Source organism: Gavialis gangeticus, unplaced genomic scaffold (genome assembly GCF_001723915.1).
Source record: "Gavialis gangeticus isolate Ggan-Ray unplaced genomic scaffold, GavGan_comp1, whole genome shotgun sequence".
In the NCBI taxonomy this organism is placed as follows: domain Eukaryota; kingdom Metazoa; phylum Chordata; order Crocodylia; family Gavialidae; genus Gavialis; species Gavialis gangeticus.
The window spans coordinates 9392218-9411643 of NW_017728998.1; the positions used below are offsets into that span (position 1 = coordinate 9392218).

A 19426-nucleotide genomic window follows, 5' to 3' on the forward strand; every position below is an offset into this window, starting at 1 on the left:
GAAATTAAATTACAAAGATGGGGAAGCAATTTTCACCCGTCTAATAAATGTTTATATTGGACAATGCAGAGGACACTTTCAGCGCATGTGTGTGCATGTGTGGCTGGGGGAATAAAACCACAGAGAGACATACATATTTCCCACTTCGCAAAGGCAAACATATACTCACATACCATCAATAGTCCAGACACTCTGTACCTACAAGTGGTAATGTTATCTCCTGAGAAAACCATTGTGCCCTGAAGCCAATAGTTTGGCTCTAAGAGGCATAAGAAGCAAGGCCAAATATTTCCTTAGATTTTACATAGGATGTTAAGCTGCATGAACAGCTTCTTCTGGAAAAAGGATTGACTCTACATGAATCATAAAGATCAGAGGTTCTCAGACCGTGGCCCGCAGACCACCGCTTCTCCGTAAGCTCCATTGAGGTGGTCCGCAGAAAGTCTGCAGAAGTATTGAGAATATCTGTAGTTGTAAGGTAAGACTACTGATATTAAAATACAAGTTGTGTGCTTTGATTTGCAAAACAAAAAAAAAAAAGTTTAAGTGGTGTGCCAAGACCCTCAGCAATTTTCAAGTGGTCAGCAAAAAAAAAAGTTTGAGAACCACTGAAGTAGATCAATCAGGGATTTTTTGAGCACCAGGGCTTTCCCGTGCTGTGCACCGCCTTTCTTCGCTCCTCCCTGCTCTCTTCCTCCACTTACCATCCCTATTGAATTTAGCACTGTTGCTGGCTATGTGCTTTTGTGGTACTTTGTGGTGATGACAAGTAGAGATTGCAGGGCACACACGAGGGAGAGAGCAGGTGATCAGCGATTCACGGCAACAGCTAAATCCCAAACGGCAGCCCTACATGTTGCCAACCCCTGACCAGAAAGAGAACAGACCCCCAAACCTTGACGTTAGGAAGGACACTCACCACAATAATGCTCTCATGGTCTTGAGTGGTTAAACTGTTGTTCTGGAAGGGATAAACAGAAGAGGTCATTGAGCAAACTGTATTTTGAAAGCAACATGTTCAGTGCCCATCCCTCAGCCTGTGCAAATGAACAAAGGAAAGGGCCCAGTTCTGTCATCCCTTCACTCATCATTCCCTTCATATAGATCATAATACATATGCTGCAGGAACAGGGCTGATTTCCACGTCCCACTCAGCCCCTTTCATGACTCTCCCACTCAGTGCACCCTGGACTTACAACCTGCGAATAGCAGATCACTGGTCACTGTGATACCAGAGCAGTACTAAGGTAACAGAAAGATTAAGCCAGTGGTAGGTATTTCTTGAAAGCACTCTCAGTTTCGGACAAAGAAAGCACAGCATTCATCCCTGCTCTGCACTAGTACCAGGGAACTAATCGCTATGACTTCCTGCATTTCCCATCTCAGACCACGAAGTCAGCAATGCAGGTGATGTAAGCAGCCCCTCTGAGGTCAATTGAGCTGTGCTAATTTACACCCGCAGCGAACATGCTTGCAGTCTCTGTATTACTTGGTCCGTTCAACAAGGAGCGATGGGGTTACGGAGTGCTGCCGCCTTGGTTTACCAAAGGAAAGGCAGCTAGCACTTTTTCTACTCATCACCAATGCACACAAAAAAGCAGAGGTCCATCTGATACGTAAAAAATCCTGACAAGAATCACATTTCCTGTTTGTATGCAGACGGAAGCAACCAGCGAACATGTGCCAAGAGCAACAAGAAAAAAAAAAAAAAAAAGCTTCCCTTATTTCTAAATGAACAACAGATTAAATATGGTGACAAATGCTTCTAAATAAAAATGGGGATATCACCCCGCTCAGGAGCAGATCATCTATTTGAAACAGGCAAAGGGGAAGCTAATTCCCAGACCTTTCCATTTGAAAAATCACTTTATATTAGATTAATGGTGCTTGCATACTACTGGTCTGGATGAGAATGGTCTGTTACAGACAAATGCAGCCAACCCAACCCTCACTGAATGACAGCTTTGCCACTAGCTTCAAACAAGACATGAATCAGCCCAAAATGAATGGTAACCGTGAACCACAGGGGGGGCAGGCAGCAAAAAGGAGACAAAAAATAGTGGTTTTCTAAGGAAACTACAGAGGATGAGTCAACTCCAAACCACTGACTCCCACTGAAATCAGGAGGACAGGCCTATATTCAGAAGCAGAACACTGAGTCCCCGATTTGAAACCATGTCCTGGGGTTTTGTTGTTCTGGGGGGAGGGTTGGGGGGTGGGAGGGGATTTGCTTTTTTTCTTCAAAGGGAAATAAACAAGGTGGGACTGGCCCCACGCTCATACCTCCGAGAGCAGTTTTGAGACAATCTCCAGTGGTGCTTGATGGATAGAATCGTCCTGGAGTGGAGATGTGAGTGCCATGTCCACCAGCGTCCTGATCTCCTTCAGAACAACCTCCCAACGGCTCGGATTGCTAAGCACCTTCTTGTACTTGTAAATCTTTTTCTGCAAGAAAACAAACACAGAGTCATACTGAAACTCTAGCTAGCCCATCCCATTGTCCTTTGGAAACTGTCAGAGGACAGCAACTTCCCAATCAAGATCTACGAAAGAACGCTTTTGCATTTTAATCCTTGACTCCTTTTCTGGGTTGTGTGTTGTTTAAGTGCAATGCTTAAATTCTGAAAATAGAGGGCTATAAAACTGATGGTTCATAATCCCATTCCATGAAAATATTGAGATGAGACTGCCACATTTTGCTCTAGTATTGAAAATGAGCTGTCAGTATAGCACCGGGCACCTTGCTTTGTATTATCCATGGCCTGTAACTAATCCATTCTCTGCAGTTCAGTCAAAGATAACAGTTGAGGTACCGCTTTCACAGCCAAAAGTCCTTTTAAATAAAAAGCAATTTGTTCCATTTAGTTGCTGGGAATAGTATAATAAATATTAATTGCTCTACAAATATTTTATACTGCATTGCCCACTAACAAACTCCAGTTCAGGAAAAAAAAGCTCATCATTCTAAGAACAATTTTAAAGATGGTTGAGAAAAGCTCCGATTGAAATCCTCACCATTGGGGAACACAGTTCCATTGATATGGTAACACTCGACGAAATTGTATCAATTGGGCAAAATTTACTGCAAGCAAAAAAACCCATGAGTTTTGACACTGTCAGAATTTCCCTTGCATATACTTCAAAACTTTCTGAATAATGAATGTTGATTTTTGGAAGCCAGAGGTATTTTTGTATTTTATATTGGATTCTTCCCTAAAACAGAACTTAAAGTTAAAAAATCTAAAAGTTAAGCTTTGCCGTGTTGCAACAGTGCAATGTTTTGATCTATCCAAAAGATCCCCATTCCCCCGTCACTCTCCCACAATTTGCTTTTGTAGAAAATTTCAGAATTGTCTGGTTTTGTTCCTAGCTATACTGAAAACAATTGCCAAAACCTTGAAATTCCCCTCCATACTCCCCAGTTCTCACTCTCTAAACCCTCCACTTCATACCCAGCAATGTCAACACTGCTCCAAATCTAGTGACTATGTGTTACATACACACGAAAGGGCAACCCTTACCGCCACAACAGCCATGCTGCCCAGAATGACTGTAGTCTAGACTGTCTTGGATTATAAATAGCATTCTTTGGGGAAAAACCATTGTCTAAAGTCCCAGCCGGAGCTTGACTAAATTCTAGAAGCTCAACAAAATGATGAAATAATGATGAGAGTTATGTCTCCAGATAACCCCAAGAGAGACATCAGACATTGATCCAGGTTAGGCCAAACACAATCTTCAATCATTCAGATTTCTAGAACCGCCACCAAAAAGCCTCTGCTGGTTATTGAAACTTCCAAGAATTTTTTGCAATGGCTCACCTCCTCCTATCTCCTCCCGTCTCTTCTATCTATCCTTAAATCTAGCCTAGTAACCAAAGGGGCCAAAAAAGCCCATTTTCATTCGGATTAGAGTCAACCACCCGGACGATCAGTTTTCTCAACTGCCTACCAATGCAGCAGCTGTGAGCACACAGGCTGCATTATTAGAGATGCTTTGGGGAAAAAAAGATCATTCCCTTAATATAGGAGTGGTCCTCAGGCTGCATAAGTATAACAAATGGCATGACACAAACACAGCTCCCCTTTTTAAGTGTTTTGCCGATATGCTAAATCACATCCTTTCCATTCACTTGGACAGTGTGGCCCTTCCTGAATCACCTGAAATCCAGCTATACCTGTCTGCTTATCAATCATTTCTACCCCAAAGGCAGCAACAGCCTTAATTTAATGTTCAGCAGAATGTGCAATCACCTTCCCACCCAACTACCAGCAAGACAAATAAAGGAGAGAACAGCAAAGAAGGCTGCATATCATATTCTGCCTGTCCACAGCGGTAGGTGACAGCACTCATGCAATGGACAGAGGCTGCAAAAGGATTCTGATAACTGATTTAATTATACTTTCATTTTAATTAAATCTACACAAAAAAGAATAACACAATGGCAACAGCTCAGACTTGCATGGTATTTTGGAGATGCCAGAAAGCTTTAAAAAAAAATGAGAGAGAGAGAGAGAGACTAAAAACCCTCGCCCCAGACACTTTCAAATGTATTTCAGATTCACAAGTTGAGTAAATACCTCTGTAAAGCTCTCTGAAACACAGACTGTCCTTTAATGGCTTCTAATTATGTAGCATATTGTCACCACTTACAATCATTATAGGGTTTTTAGCATCCTTTAGGAAACAACAGGTTGGTTCCACAGAGATTTTAATTTCCCTTATTCTTCTAATGTTTTTTGGTAGACAGGCTACAGAGCTGGATAACCTAACCATCCTAGGCAGCCTGCGACCTCCACGTGACTCTTTTCTGACTAACTGAGCACATCACATAACACAGCCTTAACAAAACCAGCTTAACAAATAGGCTTCTGCACTGAACTTTGCATCTCTGTCCTATAAAACAAGCACATTAAATTCAAAGCACAGACCAGAGGATGGCGGAGCAAGAGAGACCAGCTGGGGCATCTCACTCACCAAATTCCTCCCTTTGCACCTCACGGCCGACTTCCCCACATCACCCCCACCGGGGCATACTGCATCAAGAGCCCTGCTCTTCGGTGGGACCCAGCTCAGACAATCTTACCACACAAATCTTTCTGCGGCCACCAAGTTCTCCCTGGCTTTAAAAAAGATGGTCTGCACTCACAAGTAAAGCCTTTTAGAGATGTCCGTGAAAGAGTAAAAATAATAATAAAAAAAAGAAGCCAATTTCAATGCTGAGAAGCAGAAGAGAAAGGGAGCTGACCCTCCATCACAAAGGACCTAGCTGACGGTGGTTTCTGACGCCAGCCTCAGCAGTTAAAAGGAAGCTCCAAGGTCAGGCTACCTCTACACAAAAGCTGTTGCAGTCACAAGTAAGAAATCCCAAGCTCATGCTCTCCGTTCCAGCTTTCTGAGGCAAAAGGGTTTAATATGCTTCCATGACGTGCTGGGATCTGTAAGCAACAGGACGGCATTTTCAAGTGATGGTGGGAACAGGGAAAAATAAAACAACAGCCCCAAGAGGGTTGAACTTTGCTATCATGAACTTTGTCCATGGTTACACTGCTGCTTTCCTCAGCAGAATGCTATTTACTGTAGACTGCCTCACTGAACGCCTCAATTAAGTCTGAAACCTATCAGTTGGTTACAGAAGCAAATTGGTTCGCGTCAGCAAGCATTTGGCCAACGCTGAACCATCTGCTCTATTCTACTTGTGCTGCCGCCTGAACAAGGGGGAACAATCACTTGTGGGGCTGCACAAACTAAGCCCAAGACCAGACAGTGGTCAGAAGGCAGCCTATCGAAGGGCTGCATCTCTCCTGGGTGCAGATATAAAAAGCACCTGTGATTGCATGTGCCACCTTTACAAGTCAAACGAGAGCGGCAGGTTTCAAAATCTGTGATAACGGAGGTCCGTTTCTGTAAAACTGCCCTGCTGGCAAGAACAGCCCCCCTGCTGTCAATGGGATTATTCATCCAAAAGCAGCTTTGCAGACTGGACTTAGCTTTGAAAAACGCTTAGGATTCTGAGCACTGTGCAAACTCCAGACTGTCACTGATGCCTTGTGGAGACTGCACTGTACAGCCAGGCATCCATGTCTGATCTCGGCATTATTCTTGCACTCACCACCAGGGCATGAAGGCACCAAAACAAGAAAAAAAAAAATGGCAATGAATAGCTGTATTCTCAAAAAAAGAGATCTCAAAATTACAATGCCCAGAAATCAGACCTCAACTCCATTAGTTACTGTCCAGACAGAACCACAGGGTTTTCTAATGCCATTCCAGATGTGCCTGAAGCAATTCTTTTAAACCACAACTGTTACACTTAACTGTAGGGGAACAGAAACACAAGGGATAAAGGGTAATAATTTGCATCCACATGGCACCTTCCACCCAAAAAAATCCAAGTTGTCCTAGCTAATGAAACTTTGAAAAATCCCTAGAGTTTTGTAAGACTCATCCCCATTTCACAGCTGGAAAAAGCGATATTCCACCTTACTTCAGATGCAGAGCTGTGGACAACAAGGCCAGAAGGAGTCAACCACTCTAAACAGAGGAGGGTTTTATTAAATAGATCCTACATGAAGCTTCATTATACGCTGCCAGGGCCTTACCCTTTGGTATCACTCCCCAAAATGCTATGTAATAAGAACAAGAGACTAATTAATCTACCTACCTAAGTAAGGGCTACTTCTAAATGCAAACAGAAGTAAAGAGTTATTTCAAGTTGGCATCCTGGGAACTTCCTTGACGCTGTCAGAGGCCCTAAGCAGCTATTATTTTTGGTGGTTATTTGATGACTAGATGATATTAACCTTTTTACTCAGAATCCATATGGGATTTTTCTGTACTCAAAATCCACTCTAAATCCTGGAAAACAAGCTTCTCCAAGCACCATATGCATTTGTTTGTCCTCAAAAAAGAAAGACAGAGAAAAAAGGAAACAAAATCAAAATCTGGAGTGGATTTGCTTATAAGACTGAGGCGATTAGAGTTAAATAACCTGTATTACTGATATGAGCGATACATTTTAACACTAGATTTGATTTTATTGTCTCAATTGTGGATCTATGTACAACATTGTTATAGACTCATGTCTTGATTTACTACTACAGTAAAAACTCTGTTATCTGGTATCCATTGGGAACGGGGGGTGCTGGTTAATCAAATATGCTGGTTATCTGAGAGTTATACTTACTTTTGCTAACACTAACAGCTTGATTCTGTGCGCCAGCTGCATTTGCACATGTAAGCACACTCAGGCAGTCCTTGTTCTGCTTAGTGGCAGGATGGGCGAGATATTCAGCGATCAAGTCACAATGCAGCACAGGCACAATGCAAATCACAATGGCCGATGAGATTGCCGCTAGCGACACCGCTCGGCAACGTCCTGAAGCTTCCGTAATCAACATATCTATGTATTGCCGTCTATGACAGATGCCAGTTAATGGAGCATTCCAGATGGTAAAGTGCCGGATAACACAGCTTTTACTGTATATTTATATTAATAATGTTTTTATGTCAGTGGGCTGTTTTTAGTATAATATTTTTAGTTTGGTTACTTTGTTCAAACTTATTTATATTATGGTCATGTGTGTATTATGTCTTTTTTGGGAGCATGGCATGTATGCAGAATCCTTAATAATTTTGAATTGAAATTGAATTGTACTGAGTGGATTGTTGAAGTCTAGCTTTCTCTTTCCAGCCACCCCACAACCTCTGCTGAGGCAACCCTTCCTCTTTGTTCACAACTGCAGGTAAGCTGATCACTCATTGCTGCAGCCACACTAACACTACAACAGAAGTGTGTGCTGGCTTCCCAAGAGTTGCGTGTGCCAGAGGTTATTTGCTGAGCAGAGGAAAGCAGTTCCAGCCAATGGAAAAAATGGCAAAAACTCCCACGCGTAGTTCCTTCCCATCTCGTTGCAGAGGAGAGCTGAGCCAGGCAAAGTTACAGCTTCAACCCAATGGCAAGACATAACTTTTAAAAACTGAAGGTGGCAGCCACACTTGACTGGGTATATGGACCACAAACCCAGAAACTGGACTAGCCCAACGGACCACTTTGTTACTATCCCCAGAAAGAGAGCAACACACAAAACCATTTGCAATGTGGAACACATATGTTTTACTGGTCCTGCAAAACCAATAAACTATGCTACGTGTTCTTCAGCGCCATGTACCAATACCTTAACTATCAACAAACTATCTTGCTATATAAAGCATTTTTGTAACACTAGTCCAGTACTGTCTTTCACAATCAGTAGCATCATCTGTTTTCAGAAATTGCTGACTCCAAGCACGGACGTGCAACAATCCAGAAAAAGTCCCACACCAGCCAACTGGACAGCACCTGGGCGTGGGTTTTTTTTGTTAGGGTCAGAGTGATGTAGCCGTGGTGGTCCGGAAATTACGTGAGAGAGAAAAATTTCTTAGAGTGACATTGAACCAACTGTATAGCTATGACAGAGTTTGACAAGCATTTGAATGCAAGGCATTCTTCCTCAGGTTTGCTTTTGTCATAATCAGGGCCTTATCTATTGGTATCACTGCCCTACAGGACTTTCTGGATGCCTTGCACATGAAAATGGCATAACTAGGGGTTCTGTAAGCTGTTAGCACCAGCAGCACGGTCTAACACTGCACAATGATTCGTTTCCATCATGTGAGGTTTATTTATATTTAATGGCTGCTTAACAACTACTTGCCTGACTATACCAATGCCACCACTTTCCCCCAACAAGTAAACTAGCTAGGAAAGTGTGAAAGGGACAGCTTGGCCAATGGTGCTAATAATCCAACTACCACCCAGTCCCAGGGGACAGGGGTGGTGGGTCTTTTGGAGGTAGCAAGTTCCTGAACTTTGCAAATAACTTCTAAAGGTTTGCAATGCTCAAGCTAGAGTCTGTTAAACATTTTTACCCTTTGATGGTTCCCTTTCAAAGTCCAGCTAAAGCTGGTGGTATTTCTGTTGCCAAGACTGGGGCGCCTTGGTGCCAAATACTGCACAATATGCACTGAGGGACTATCCCTGCCCTGAATAGCTTCACTTTAAAAGAAAATGGGTCAGAGAGGTGGAAGGACTTGGCTGAGGTCAGCCAGCAAGTCAGTGGCAGAGCTAAGAATAGCAGATCTAAGACTCTGCAGCTCCGGACTCCCAGACCAGTGCCACAGTCATCAAAGCCAGCCCGTCTCTTGGGCTCTGAATTAAGTACAAAAATATTCTAGCACCCAAACTCAAATGGGACAAGAGAGTGGGATGGATACACTAGATCAGCTGTACTTTCCCCTCAGAAATTCTCCTTCCCATTCTGCCCTCCTTTTCATATTTCAACACCATTTCTTTTCCAATCTGTCCCACTTGCTTTTTCACTGGCCTGCATGTTCTGTCTCCTAGTCCCAAGTGAGCCGAACAAAAACTTGATGACATTCAAACCTGAGCTAAACTTTCACAGTCATGAAGCTTGAGTGGGTTCAACATTCGGTGAGCCGAGTTCAGCTGTCACTAATAAACATTCTGGACTCTGAAACAGACACTCCCCATTGACGTCAAAGCTCGCCTTTCACTGACAGCCTAGGTTGGGAAGACGAAAGGGAATCTATCAAAAAAGCAGCCAAGGTGGTTTCCATTTCTGCTCAGGAAATAAAATGTAAGCAAAAAGTAGGATTATAGACAAGAAAGTGGAAAAGGGCAGCTCTGTTGGCATGCGATATAGGTAGCACATCACAGCAAAATGGTGCTGGGAGAAATGTTCAGAGTACCCGCTCTCAGCCTCCTTCAGAGCAGCAGTGGCCGTGGCTTTGAAAGCATCAGCTTGCGCTGGGCTCTCAGGTGGAGCAAGACTACTTAGGATATCTCCTAGAGCACGGCTGTGTCACTGATGTCCCTTGGGCCACATGTGGCCCCCAGGCTCCTGGCTGAGGTGCTACTCACCATCCCTCCACAAGCTTCTGTGGCCTACCACCATCCCATGGCCAGAGGGCTCAGGGGACCCAGGAACCTTGCACAGCATCCATGGCAGTCCGCTGGGATGGGGACCCAGGGACTGAGTGTAAAATCCTTGGCAGTGCCATGGGACCCTCCTGCCATGCTAGTGGAGTGGGAAGCACAGAAGGAAAGTCCCAGCCTGTGATCTCATCTCTCCTCCCACAAAGCGGCTGGGTGGTTTGCTCAGAAAATCAAGTGGCACGCAAACACTGGGACTTTGTACACAGTGTTTTTTTGTCTTCCAGGGATCCCAAAGCACTTTACAAGTTAAAGCCATGAAAATCATCACCCAGGCTAGTGGATTCTCTTGGCTGGGAGGTGGCAACACATCTTCACAGAGGAGGCTGGGAAGAAGGCAACTTGGGATTCTTTAATAGCCCACAAAGAACAAACAAGACTTTCGTCTTATACGTATTCTCGCTTGAAAGTCCTCACAGGCCAAACTGCATGAGGGACATACATATGTAGCTTGGAAAAGGGAAAGCAACTGGAATTTAAACCCCTGGCTCTACATGTTTCAGGCACTGGCCGCTCACCCTGACAAATGCCCCCTTCACATGTGCTGATCTGATTCCACACTGCAGTGTATTTTTAGCCACCTGAATTCAAAGCTCCTACAGTTCAAGGCCCAGGTTTTCCCTACAGGCCCGTATGTGGGGGGTCTGTATTGTACATTCCCACACAGCATAGGAAGGTACAATACAGAACCCCCACCAAAAATATTTTTTATTTTTTGGCCAATACCTCTCCTGGAGCCACGAATGCAGCCCTCCCTTTATGATGGAACAGAAGCATAGCTGGATGGTCTGAGCTAGACCTCCCCAGCCATGCATTTGAGATGCTTTTCAGTAACTATAAAATACAAAAGGCCAACTGTGGCTCCAGCTGCGCTTCGCCTGGGCTAACACGGCTGCTCTCGTAATCAGACCTGTCCACAGGGGAGATGCTTTTTGGCAGCGCTGACCCTTGATGCATTCCCTGAAACCCTCCATCCCTGCTTCCATTTCCTTTTTGGCAAATGCTCCCATTCTTCAGGCCCCGGTTCCAGCACCAGCTTTGCATTTCAGATTGGCAAAACGTCAGCTTTCGTCCTGCTCCCAGCAAATGTTGTTCCGTATTTTTCGTGTTACGGAGCCAAGTGAGGGTTTGTTTCTTAACGCTGCCTTGGCTCTGTGGAATTTCACTACTACTGCAGGAGACGCTCCAAGCAGGCAAACAGAAAACCCCGTGCTTGCAACAGTTATTAGTGCAGAGCTGGCTGGATCTTTTGGGTAGCCAGTTGCTCTTGGCCTTTTCCTCCAAAGAAGAGGTGTTTCAAAGGATGTTGACCCCCCTCTCCCTCCATATTTTTTAAGACGACGACAAGGACTGATCCTCCCGGGTTCAGACAGAGGAAAGCCTAAGTCCACCCTGCCACACTGGGAAGGGTGTGTGCCCAGGGAAGACTCACCACAAATTCGGATGAGTTGGTGTTACCACTGCTCCCACCGTCCCTTGAGTTTGCTGCCTGGAGCTTAGAGCGGCTTTCAGCTCCTATCCTGAACTCTGAGAAACCTCTCCAGAGAGACTGCTGGATGCACTGAATCAGCCATTCTGTCCCACCTGCACTAAGCACCTTTGTGGTTGTAATGACCACTGAGTCATCCAGCACTTTTTGGTACAAGATTCCTGCTGCGGCAGGTCCCATTAATGCCTGCTACAGGGTTTCTAACAGTGTGCTCAGCACCTAACGTCAGACACGGTTGCTGACAGGACAGTGGGCAAGACGGATGCTGAGTCCAATCCAAGCTGGCCGCACCTCTATTTCTCTGGTACCATCGTCCAACATCAAGACTGCTGGCCCATCCGTAAGCTAGGTGCTGCATGATGTGAGCAGATGCAATCTCTCACATCCACTATGTACTGTCAAAGCAAAAATACATTCAGATGAACAGACTAGCAGTTAAAACGCAGTGCAGGGAGCACATTGCATCACCAACTAGGGGAAATAACAGGCTAAATGCAATGCATGGGACCTAACCAACCGATAAGCAATAAGACGCAACAGGCATCAAATTGCTACAACAGAGAATGCAAGATGTAAAGCACAGCAGCTTTCAGCAGTGTGATCCCTGCAGAGACAGGGCATCCCTGACTGAGATGTGGAACAGTGCTGACCTCAGGTGAAATATTCCCTTGGCATCCAGCATTCGAATACCATTTCTTTATACCGCACGAACAGTGGCCCCGTCTGGGGGGTCTGGTCACTGACATCTACCAGCTATCAGCATGCAGCAGGGCAAAGCGACTTAACCGCTTCAGAGAAGAGACAGTCTCCAGAAAAAAGGGACAACACACCCTTATCATTACTGCACTTTGACCACTTACTCTACAGAAGAGACTGCACATCAAGGCCACTGGGGAAGAGAGCGAAGCAGAAGCCCTGCTGCAGAGAAAAGCCAATTGGCTCTGGTGCTGTGTCCGCACCGTCAGGAACAATCAGCCCGTCGCCTGGGAAACGGGATGCTGTCTCAACAGCGAGATTGAAAAACATATGCCACTACTTCCAGGCAATGGCTCACAAAGGACGGAGAGTCCTCAACACCGGTGAAAGCTCCCCAAATTAGCACTAAGTGATCCCTAATGCTACATCCTTTGCTAACCAGCAGCAAAAATTATCTCCTGGGTTGAAATGGATTCTTCTTATTTTCTAGACAGGGCAGACAGCTCGGATAGCACTCACTGGCATGCAAAGCAATTATTTTGCAGATGCACAAGACAGACTAAAAGGGGCACTCGTCATCCCTAGCCCTCTCCCCTCTGTTCCCTGCCACAGGCTTCCCCCAGCCCTCTCCGACCACCGAGTCGCCCCGTATCCTGCAGATGCTTGAAAACAGAAATTCATTTACCTACCTATTTTGCGTCCCCCCTCCTTAGCAAATGTATTATTTGGCTGCGTTTGGAGCACTTCACAACCATAAATGGCTTTGAAATCGACTTCTCTCTCATGTGCACCTGCATCATCGATGTCGTCAGCAGGAGAGATGTGCACTGCTTGAGGAACATGTTTGTGTCAGAACGCGGCTGCGGCTGCAGAGCCTTAGGGAGAGCTCTGATATCGGATACTAATGCGATGCTCACGAGCATCTTAAAGGGACTTTGGAAATAAAGCAGGTGACTGCCAACTCCAGAATCCTGGAAACTGAGTCGGTTTCTCTCTCACACAGAAGGGCCATATTTCAGGGCAATATCTGCATCTGAAGAAATTTTGGCACTTAATATAGGGCTTCTCGGGGCCTCCCGCTGCACGAGAATCTTTTGCGTTTTTTTGTCTCTCTCATATAGGTGCTGCTTGACAACCTAAAGCAAGATAGTGAAGGTCTAATTCTGCAGCTGTGTCACACCTAAAGCTCCCACTGAGGGTGTAGTAGCACTGGGGACAAAAAGAGCATGCATCAGAGTTGCTGCCACTCTTACTTTGAAAGTTTGGTTGGTCCCCGTCCATCATCCTGGACAATTCCTATGAGTGCGATGCATCTTGCTTCTGCAAATGTTGTGTAAGGGTTCTCTGCCTCAACACAAGCATACAAAGTGCCAGGGAATACGCCGCCACGTGTAACAATGATTCAAAGGCCACTAGGCAAGGAGATTGGAATAATGCCCCGCAATTGCTTTTACTATCATTCTTTTCTGCCCTTTTTTTATTTATTAAAAATTGCTGCTCTAGAAAAAAAAATGAAGGAAGTGTAAATGATGCAAGACAAGTGTCTGGAATGACTGCAGGTAAAGTAACAGATGATCAATATGGCAAAGTTTAATTCAGCCATGTCATTCTCAACAATTTACTGGGTGTTAAAGGCTATTTTTGTGATCCTTAAAGGGAACATGGGACACTAGGGATTTTACAGGAGACACTGCCATTTTATTAGGACAGGCTACAGACACAGTATGAAGAAGAAATCATGAAAAATGGAGGAGGGAAGCTTGAAGGATTCTGGTCCCTCAAGACCCCTCTGGCTGCCCTCCTCCTGTACCCAGTGAAGTCAACTGCCAAACTAGCTGAGGCTGCTGCTCCTACAAGGCATTAGGTGGTACAAGTACCTTTTGCCTCCCATGGACATCAGCGGGAGTCAGGGAAACTGTATTACCCGATGGGGCTGGCTCCTCTCTACAGGAAAGCTGGCATCTAGAATTTATGAGATGGTTTTACACGACTGCTTTATCAGGAGACTCCAGGGACAGGTGCTACAGAAATCTCTGAAGTAGACAGAAATGCCCATGCATACTGCCAGACATGACAACCCCGGGAAGGGCTCAGCAGCGCTCCAAACACTGTCATTTTCTACACAGCAAAGGTGGTCACACAGTTATGTATTCTATGTTTCCTGTGCTGAATAATAAAATACAATAAATAATGAAAACCACAACAAAAAGTCTTGGGGCATGGGATTTCTAAATGCCTAAATTGTCACAGGCAACAGTGATAGGATCTGCTCCATCCTGCACTTACTAGTCTCACGTGTTGGTCAGAGATCTTCTACTGAGGACCCCTCCTTCCAACACCCCACTTCTACCAAAGCCTGAAGGGCAACTGGACCTCAGACCTGGAAAGCCAGAGAGAAAGACTTCACCTGCCCCTGCAGTAATCTAAAATAAGGTTTTGTCCCAAGGGGGATCATTAAAGAAGGCTGGGGAAGACTGCAACATAAGTTTAGGTTAAAGAAAGGGTGTTGCATTAAACTGGACAGAGCAGAGAAACAGACACTTCATAAATTCTCCTAGGAAAATTCTCTGTATGGGGAAACAGTTTAATTTTGTCCAGCAGACTTCCTAGAAAACACCTCAAAATGGAAAGATTAACTGAGCAGAAAGAGAGAGATTTCAGAGAAAGTCCAGAGATAAAATCACAGATACTCGCACTGGATATATCATGAGAAAAAGACAAGTAACAGTTAAATATCACACCTGCCCAAGCCATATCTTCCCCAGGAAAAAAATGTCCAATGCTGGCCCATAAAAGACCTCCTGTATGTGAGGGAGTCTTGTATTCCTGTCCTGTTTAGGAAACCAACCAGAGCTTACATTTTATTACCACTACATTTCATGCAAGTTAAAGAGGAAGGACTGTGCTGTAACCTGTTGAGATGAATGGTCACCGTGACCTGGAAAGCGGAATTGCTTAGAATTAGTCACTGAGTAAGCTCAGGAGTTAGGCCTAACAGCACACCTCCATCAGGAGGTACGAGGATCAGAGTTCTGCACCCGGCCATCTCCCCTACTATTTTACCAGAACAACAAGTACTCCTAAACATATTTTCTCCATATACAAGATCAGGGTAGAGACCTAAGAGCATTTACTAAGGGGAGAACGAATTTAGCTGTTCTTCTGCTTGCTCTTTGTACCTTATATTGGCTTAAACTGGGGTAATCCACTAGCCCAGATGGGGGATTTAGGATCAACCTATTTACGTCAAGATAAAAGATTCCTATGCCATACCTCTAGCACGACTCTGCCACAAGTTCACTGAATAGAGTTATCCATCTCTGGGCCACATCAGGGACAGAGATGTTGCCCAAAGTACCCAGCAATTCATGGCTTCCCTTATGCCAGTTTGTAAAATGCTGATGTCCCACAATATGCACAGAAGGACTTTCTGTTTAGATGCCATTCAGCTAAACTGCCCATTTTTCTCAAGAGCTCATCTCATCTTCCCAGCAATCCCGACTTGAAAACATTACAGCCATGCCCAGCAAAAGCTGCAAACTCATGGACATTAGACATCAGGGCTGGAAGGGACCTCATGAGGTAATCGGGTCCAGCCCCATGAAAGCAAAGGCTGAGGCCAAGGGGTTAGTCATACTGGATGACATGATTTGGGGTTTGGATGGGTAATAGTGGGAACAGATGACTTCTTAGAATTTTCTGTGCTTACAAAAATGCCCTAAGCAATGAAGTTAGGAAGAGGGGTGGGGGGCATTTAACTATAGGAAACAAAAGTTATGCGAGTAGAATACTTTCTAAATATGGCCAGATTTCTCCAGGGTGTCTCTGACATTGACAACAATACTGGTTAAATCACAGACTAGGAGGGGTATTATCAATCACAGCAGAAGAGTGGGGAGATCCTGAGCAGTGGTGCCCAACCTTTCTGGGCTGCAGACTGAATGAGTAGCGTGGGGTCAGTCCGCTGGCTGGATTCAGTGCGGGGTTGGTATACAGGAGTGATCCAGGTTGCTATCCCAGCCCCCCACGCACCAGCCCAGTCTGGCGCACAGGGCACAGGGCTTGGGAACTTGGTGGTGGGGAAACAATGGCAGTAGTAGTTGCTACCACTCCCCCACCGCCAAACTTCTGGACCCCTGGGCAGCCCCACCTGCCAGATGACACGGCTGTGCAGGCTGGCTCAGACCCACAGGCCAGAAGCTGAACACTACCCTAGAGCCTCAGAAAGGCATAGACAAACAGCAGCAAATAAATGGTTTTTGCATGGCCTGCCGAAGTGAAACAATAAAAAATGTCAAATCATGGCAGTAAATTGTGAGAGGAGGGCACCAAGAATCAAACTCCTGAAATTTATTCCCACTTCCATGTGGAAGGAGTCCACAACACACTGGAAAAAACATGGTAACTGGTACAGAATACAGCAGCCTGCCTGCTTAGCAACTCACACCTTCATTAACACACACCATTTTCTACGTTGGTCCCCTACCAAATTTAGAATTCAGTTCACGATCTCTAGATAAATCACAGCCATCCAACAGAATGGCTCTGGCTATCTGAGAAACGGTTTCCTTCCCCCATGACCTATGACAGCTACTGGAAGAATTAAGCCAACAGCAGGACTGCTGGAGCAGGACAGGAAGCCAAATAATGGAATTCAGTCAAACAAGACAGAAGAATGACCAAAGGCCTCGGCATCTTCGGAACAAAAGACAACACTAATTCCTTCATCTTAGCTTCCCCTCAGTAAATTAACACACATGTAAAGCTGGAAAAAAGGCTCTCCTCTCTTTCCTGTCTTACATGCATGTTGTTTCTGGTTGCATGCCAAAGAACAGACGTGTTAAGTCCTCTGTTTGATCAGAAAACCTGAGATACTACCACAAAGAAGACAAAGATATACCCATAATACTTTTGGCCACCATCATGTTGAAGTGTCTGTTGCACATAAGACTGGAGGCAAAGATAGAAAATGAATATATTTCAGAAAGAAAGAGAAAAATAAAGACACTGAAAGGCAGTGCTGAAAACCGAGAAGAACCATTTCAAAAGAGCGATGGGCTCTTTGAATGAAATGTTTGATAAAAAGTGACTGCATGGTCCTTTACTCCATTCTCACATGATGCCAGCTGCTTCTCTCAGATCAGATGCCAGGAGGTTAACCAGTGCCACCATACCAGTTTCAGTGATAGATCTTTCTGGCCCTCGCATCTGGGATGTTGCCTGATCTTGTGGTTTAGACAAGTTTTGCTGAGATTCAAGGCTATGAATTCCTTCGATGCCATCATTTAAATTCTATATAAACTCCACTCCTGTAACAACACTATTTTTAAACATTACCATAGTGACAATGGCGTAAGGCATTTTACACAAGGCTTCACCAGTCTTCAGAACAGCTTCTCTCAACTGAAACTTTTGCTGTTTGCAAATGAAATAAAATATAAACACTGAAATTTCATTGCTAAGTCCTGATATGGCTACCTTTCTTCCGCAGTGATGCTTTGGTGCAGCCACTTGTGGAGTAAACTGCTTTCTCATCATGTTTCACAAGCTGTTCCCTTGTAAAAGCCGGCATGTGCTCCCATTATTCAAACTGAGTGCTACTCACATTTACAGTAGTGCCAATACGAGCAATGGAACTAACTGTGTAATAAACTGCTATTAAATCAAGAATAAGCAGACGCATCTACACATGCCATCACTGCGCAGCAAACTGTGGAGCTTATTGCCCACCAGTTTATTGCTCCCAGGAAGTTCCCAGGTACGCAAGGTTTACACGTGCACCCAGAACGCAGCACACTGAGCTGGCTTGCAGCAGCCTCAGGAGGCAGGGGTCCAGAGGGTTAGCCTGCCAGCCCAAGGCTGCTCCTACCCAGCTCAACATGCTGTGGAAAGGTTAGCTGGGGCATGAACGTACTTCAGTGTGGGGCTAGCCAGCAGGTAGCTCTGGCACCGAAGCACCCTTGTGCCCCAGCCAGCCCCATCAACATCTATACATGTGCTGCTGCGCACAAAAAAAAACATTGCATCAGGGCAGTGTTTGTACATACTATAAGTTAATGTGTTTCATGCACCCTAATAAGGGCACAGGTGTAAAGTGCTGAGACATTTACTGTGCAGCTAATTAGTCAACTGTGCAGCAAACATCTCATGTAGATTAGGGTTACCACATTTCCAGTTCCCTGCTGCCCCTGAAGGGGCCTCCACCCCCTTCCCCCACTGGAGGGGCAGGCACCTCCCCCACCTGCCCACCACACACGCACATACTAGACAGTGCCTGCAAGAAAAATTTTGAATCTGAGCTGACCAAAATCCTGGACATTTGATCATATTTAAAACCACCCAGACTGAGATCAGAAGATCTAAAAAGAAGACATGTCTCCGAAAACTGGGATGTATGGCAACCCTAATGCAGATGCACAAGTATGTCATAACTTGACCCAAAGGAGCTAGTCAATAATAGAAAACAGCAGTTTACAATTGCTTCTAAATCAGACTGTGCGACAAGGATTTCTTTTTTGAAAGGCAACCAGTAAAGAGAGCCAGCCTGTCAATTTGTACCATCTACGCCAGGGGTGGGCAAAATATGGCCCATGGGCCAGATCCGGCCTGCCAGCTCATTGGATCTGGCCCGCAGGTGGGCACCCACCAATTAATTGCATCCAGCCCTGCAGGTGGCTGCCTCTGCTGTGCTCTGCCTGGGACCAAGTCTTGCCCATGGCAGCACGTGCTCCCAGCCTCCCAAACAGAGGGGCCCAGCCCCGGCCAGCAGGCAGAGCTTCTGGGCAAAGTTGATGCTGCCGCTGCTGCAGCCACCTAGGGAACTGCTGGGCTCCCCTGGTCTCCAGCGACTCCTCCTCCTGTCCCTGCTGCAGCACTCCAGGCAGCAGGTAGGGAGGGGAAGCTGCAGCACTGAGGGGAGTACAGTGGGCTCTGCCTGCAGCTTGCTTTGGTCCTGCTCCTGCATGGCTGGACAGGGGAGAGTGTAGATGATGGGGAGGGTGAGGCGGGATGCGAAGGAGCTCAGCTGCTAAAAGCCCCAGTGGGCAGGCACAGGATAGGCAGGTGGGGGTAGGAGCAGCAGCAGCAGCCAGCCCAAGCTCAGCTGCAGTCCTTCCGGGCAGGTGTGGGACAGAGACTAAGGGTGTCAGGCTCAGATCCCTGCCCCCTGAAACGCAGCCCTCTTCTAATGGCTTCTCTTGCTGTCCACTGGCAGCAGCTGCTTTCCCATCCCTTTGCAGCACACCGCG

The 19426-nt window shown here is 45.6% G+C and overlaps 1 protein-coding gene across 8 annotated transcripts in view; it reads right to left on the minus strand.

The window, feature by feature from the left end:
- CMIP (c-Maf inducing protein) overlaps positions 1-19426 on the minus strand; it is a 196979-nt gene that overhangs the window by 46380 nt on the left and 131173 nt on the right. For 6 of the 8 annotated variants that reach the window (XM_019505484.1, XM_019505482.1, XM_019505481.1 and 3 more), the window contains 2 exons: positions 2284-2445; positions 920-961 (listed from right to left, as the gene is read on the minus strand). In XM_019505484.1, coding sequence (XP_019361029.1) covers positions 920-961; positions 2284-2445 — 204 coding nt within the window. Of the gene's footprint in view, positions 1-919; positions 962-2283; positions 2446-5086; positions 5187-12868; positions 12892-19426 lie in introns of those variants that run through there. The other 2 variants (XM_019505488.1, XM_019505487.1) reach the window with 2 other exon arrangements.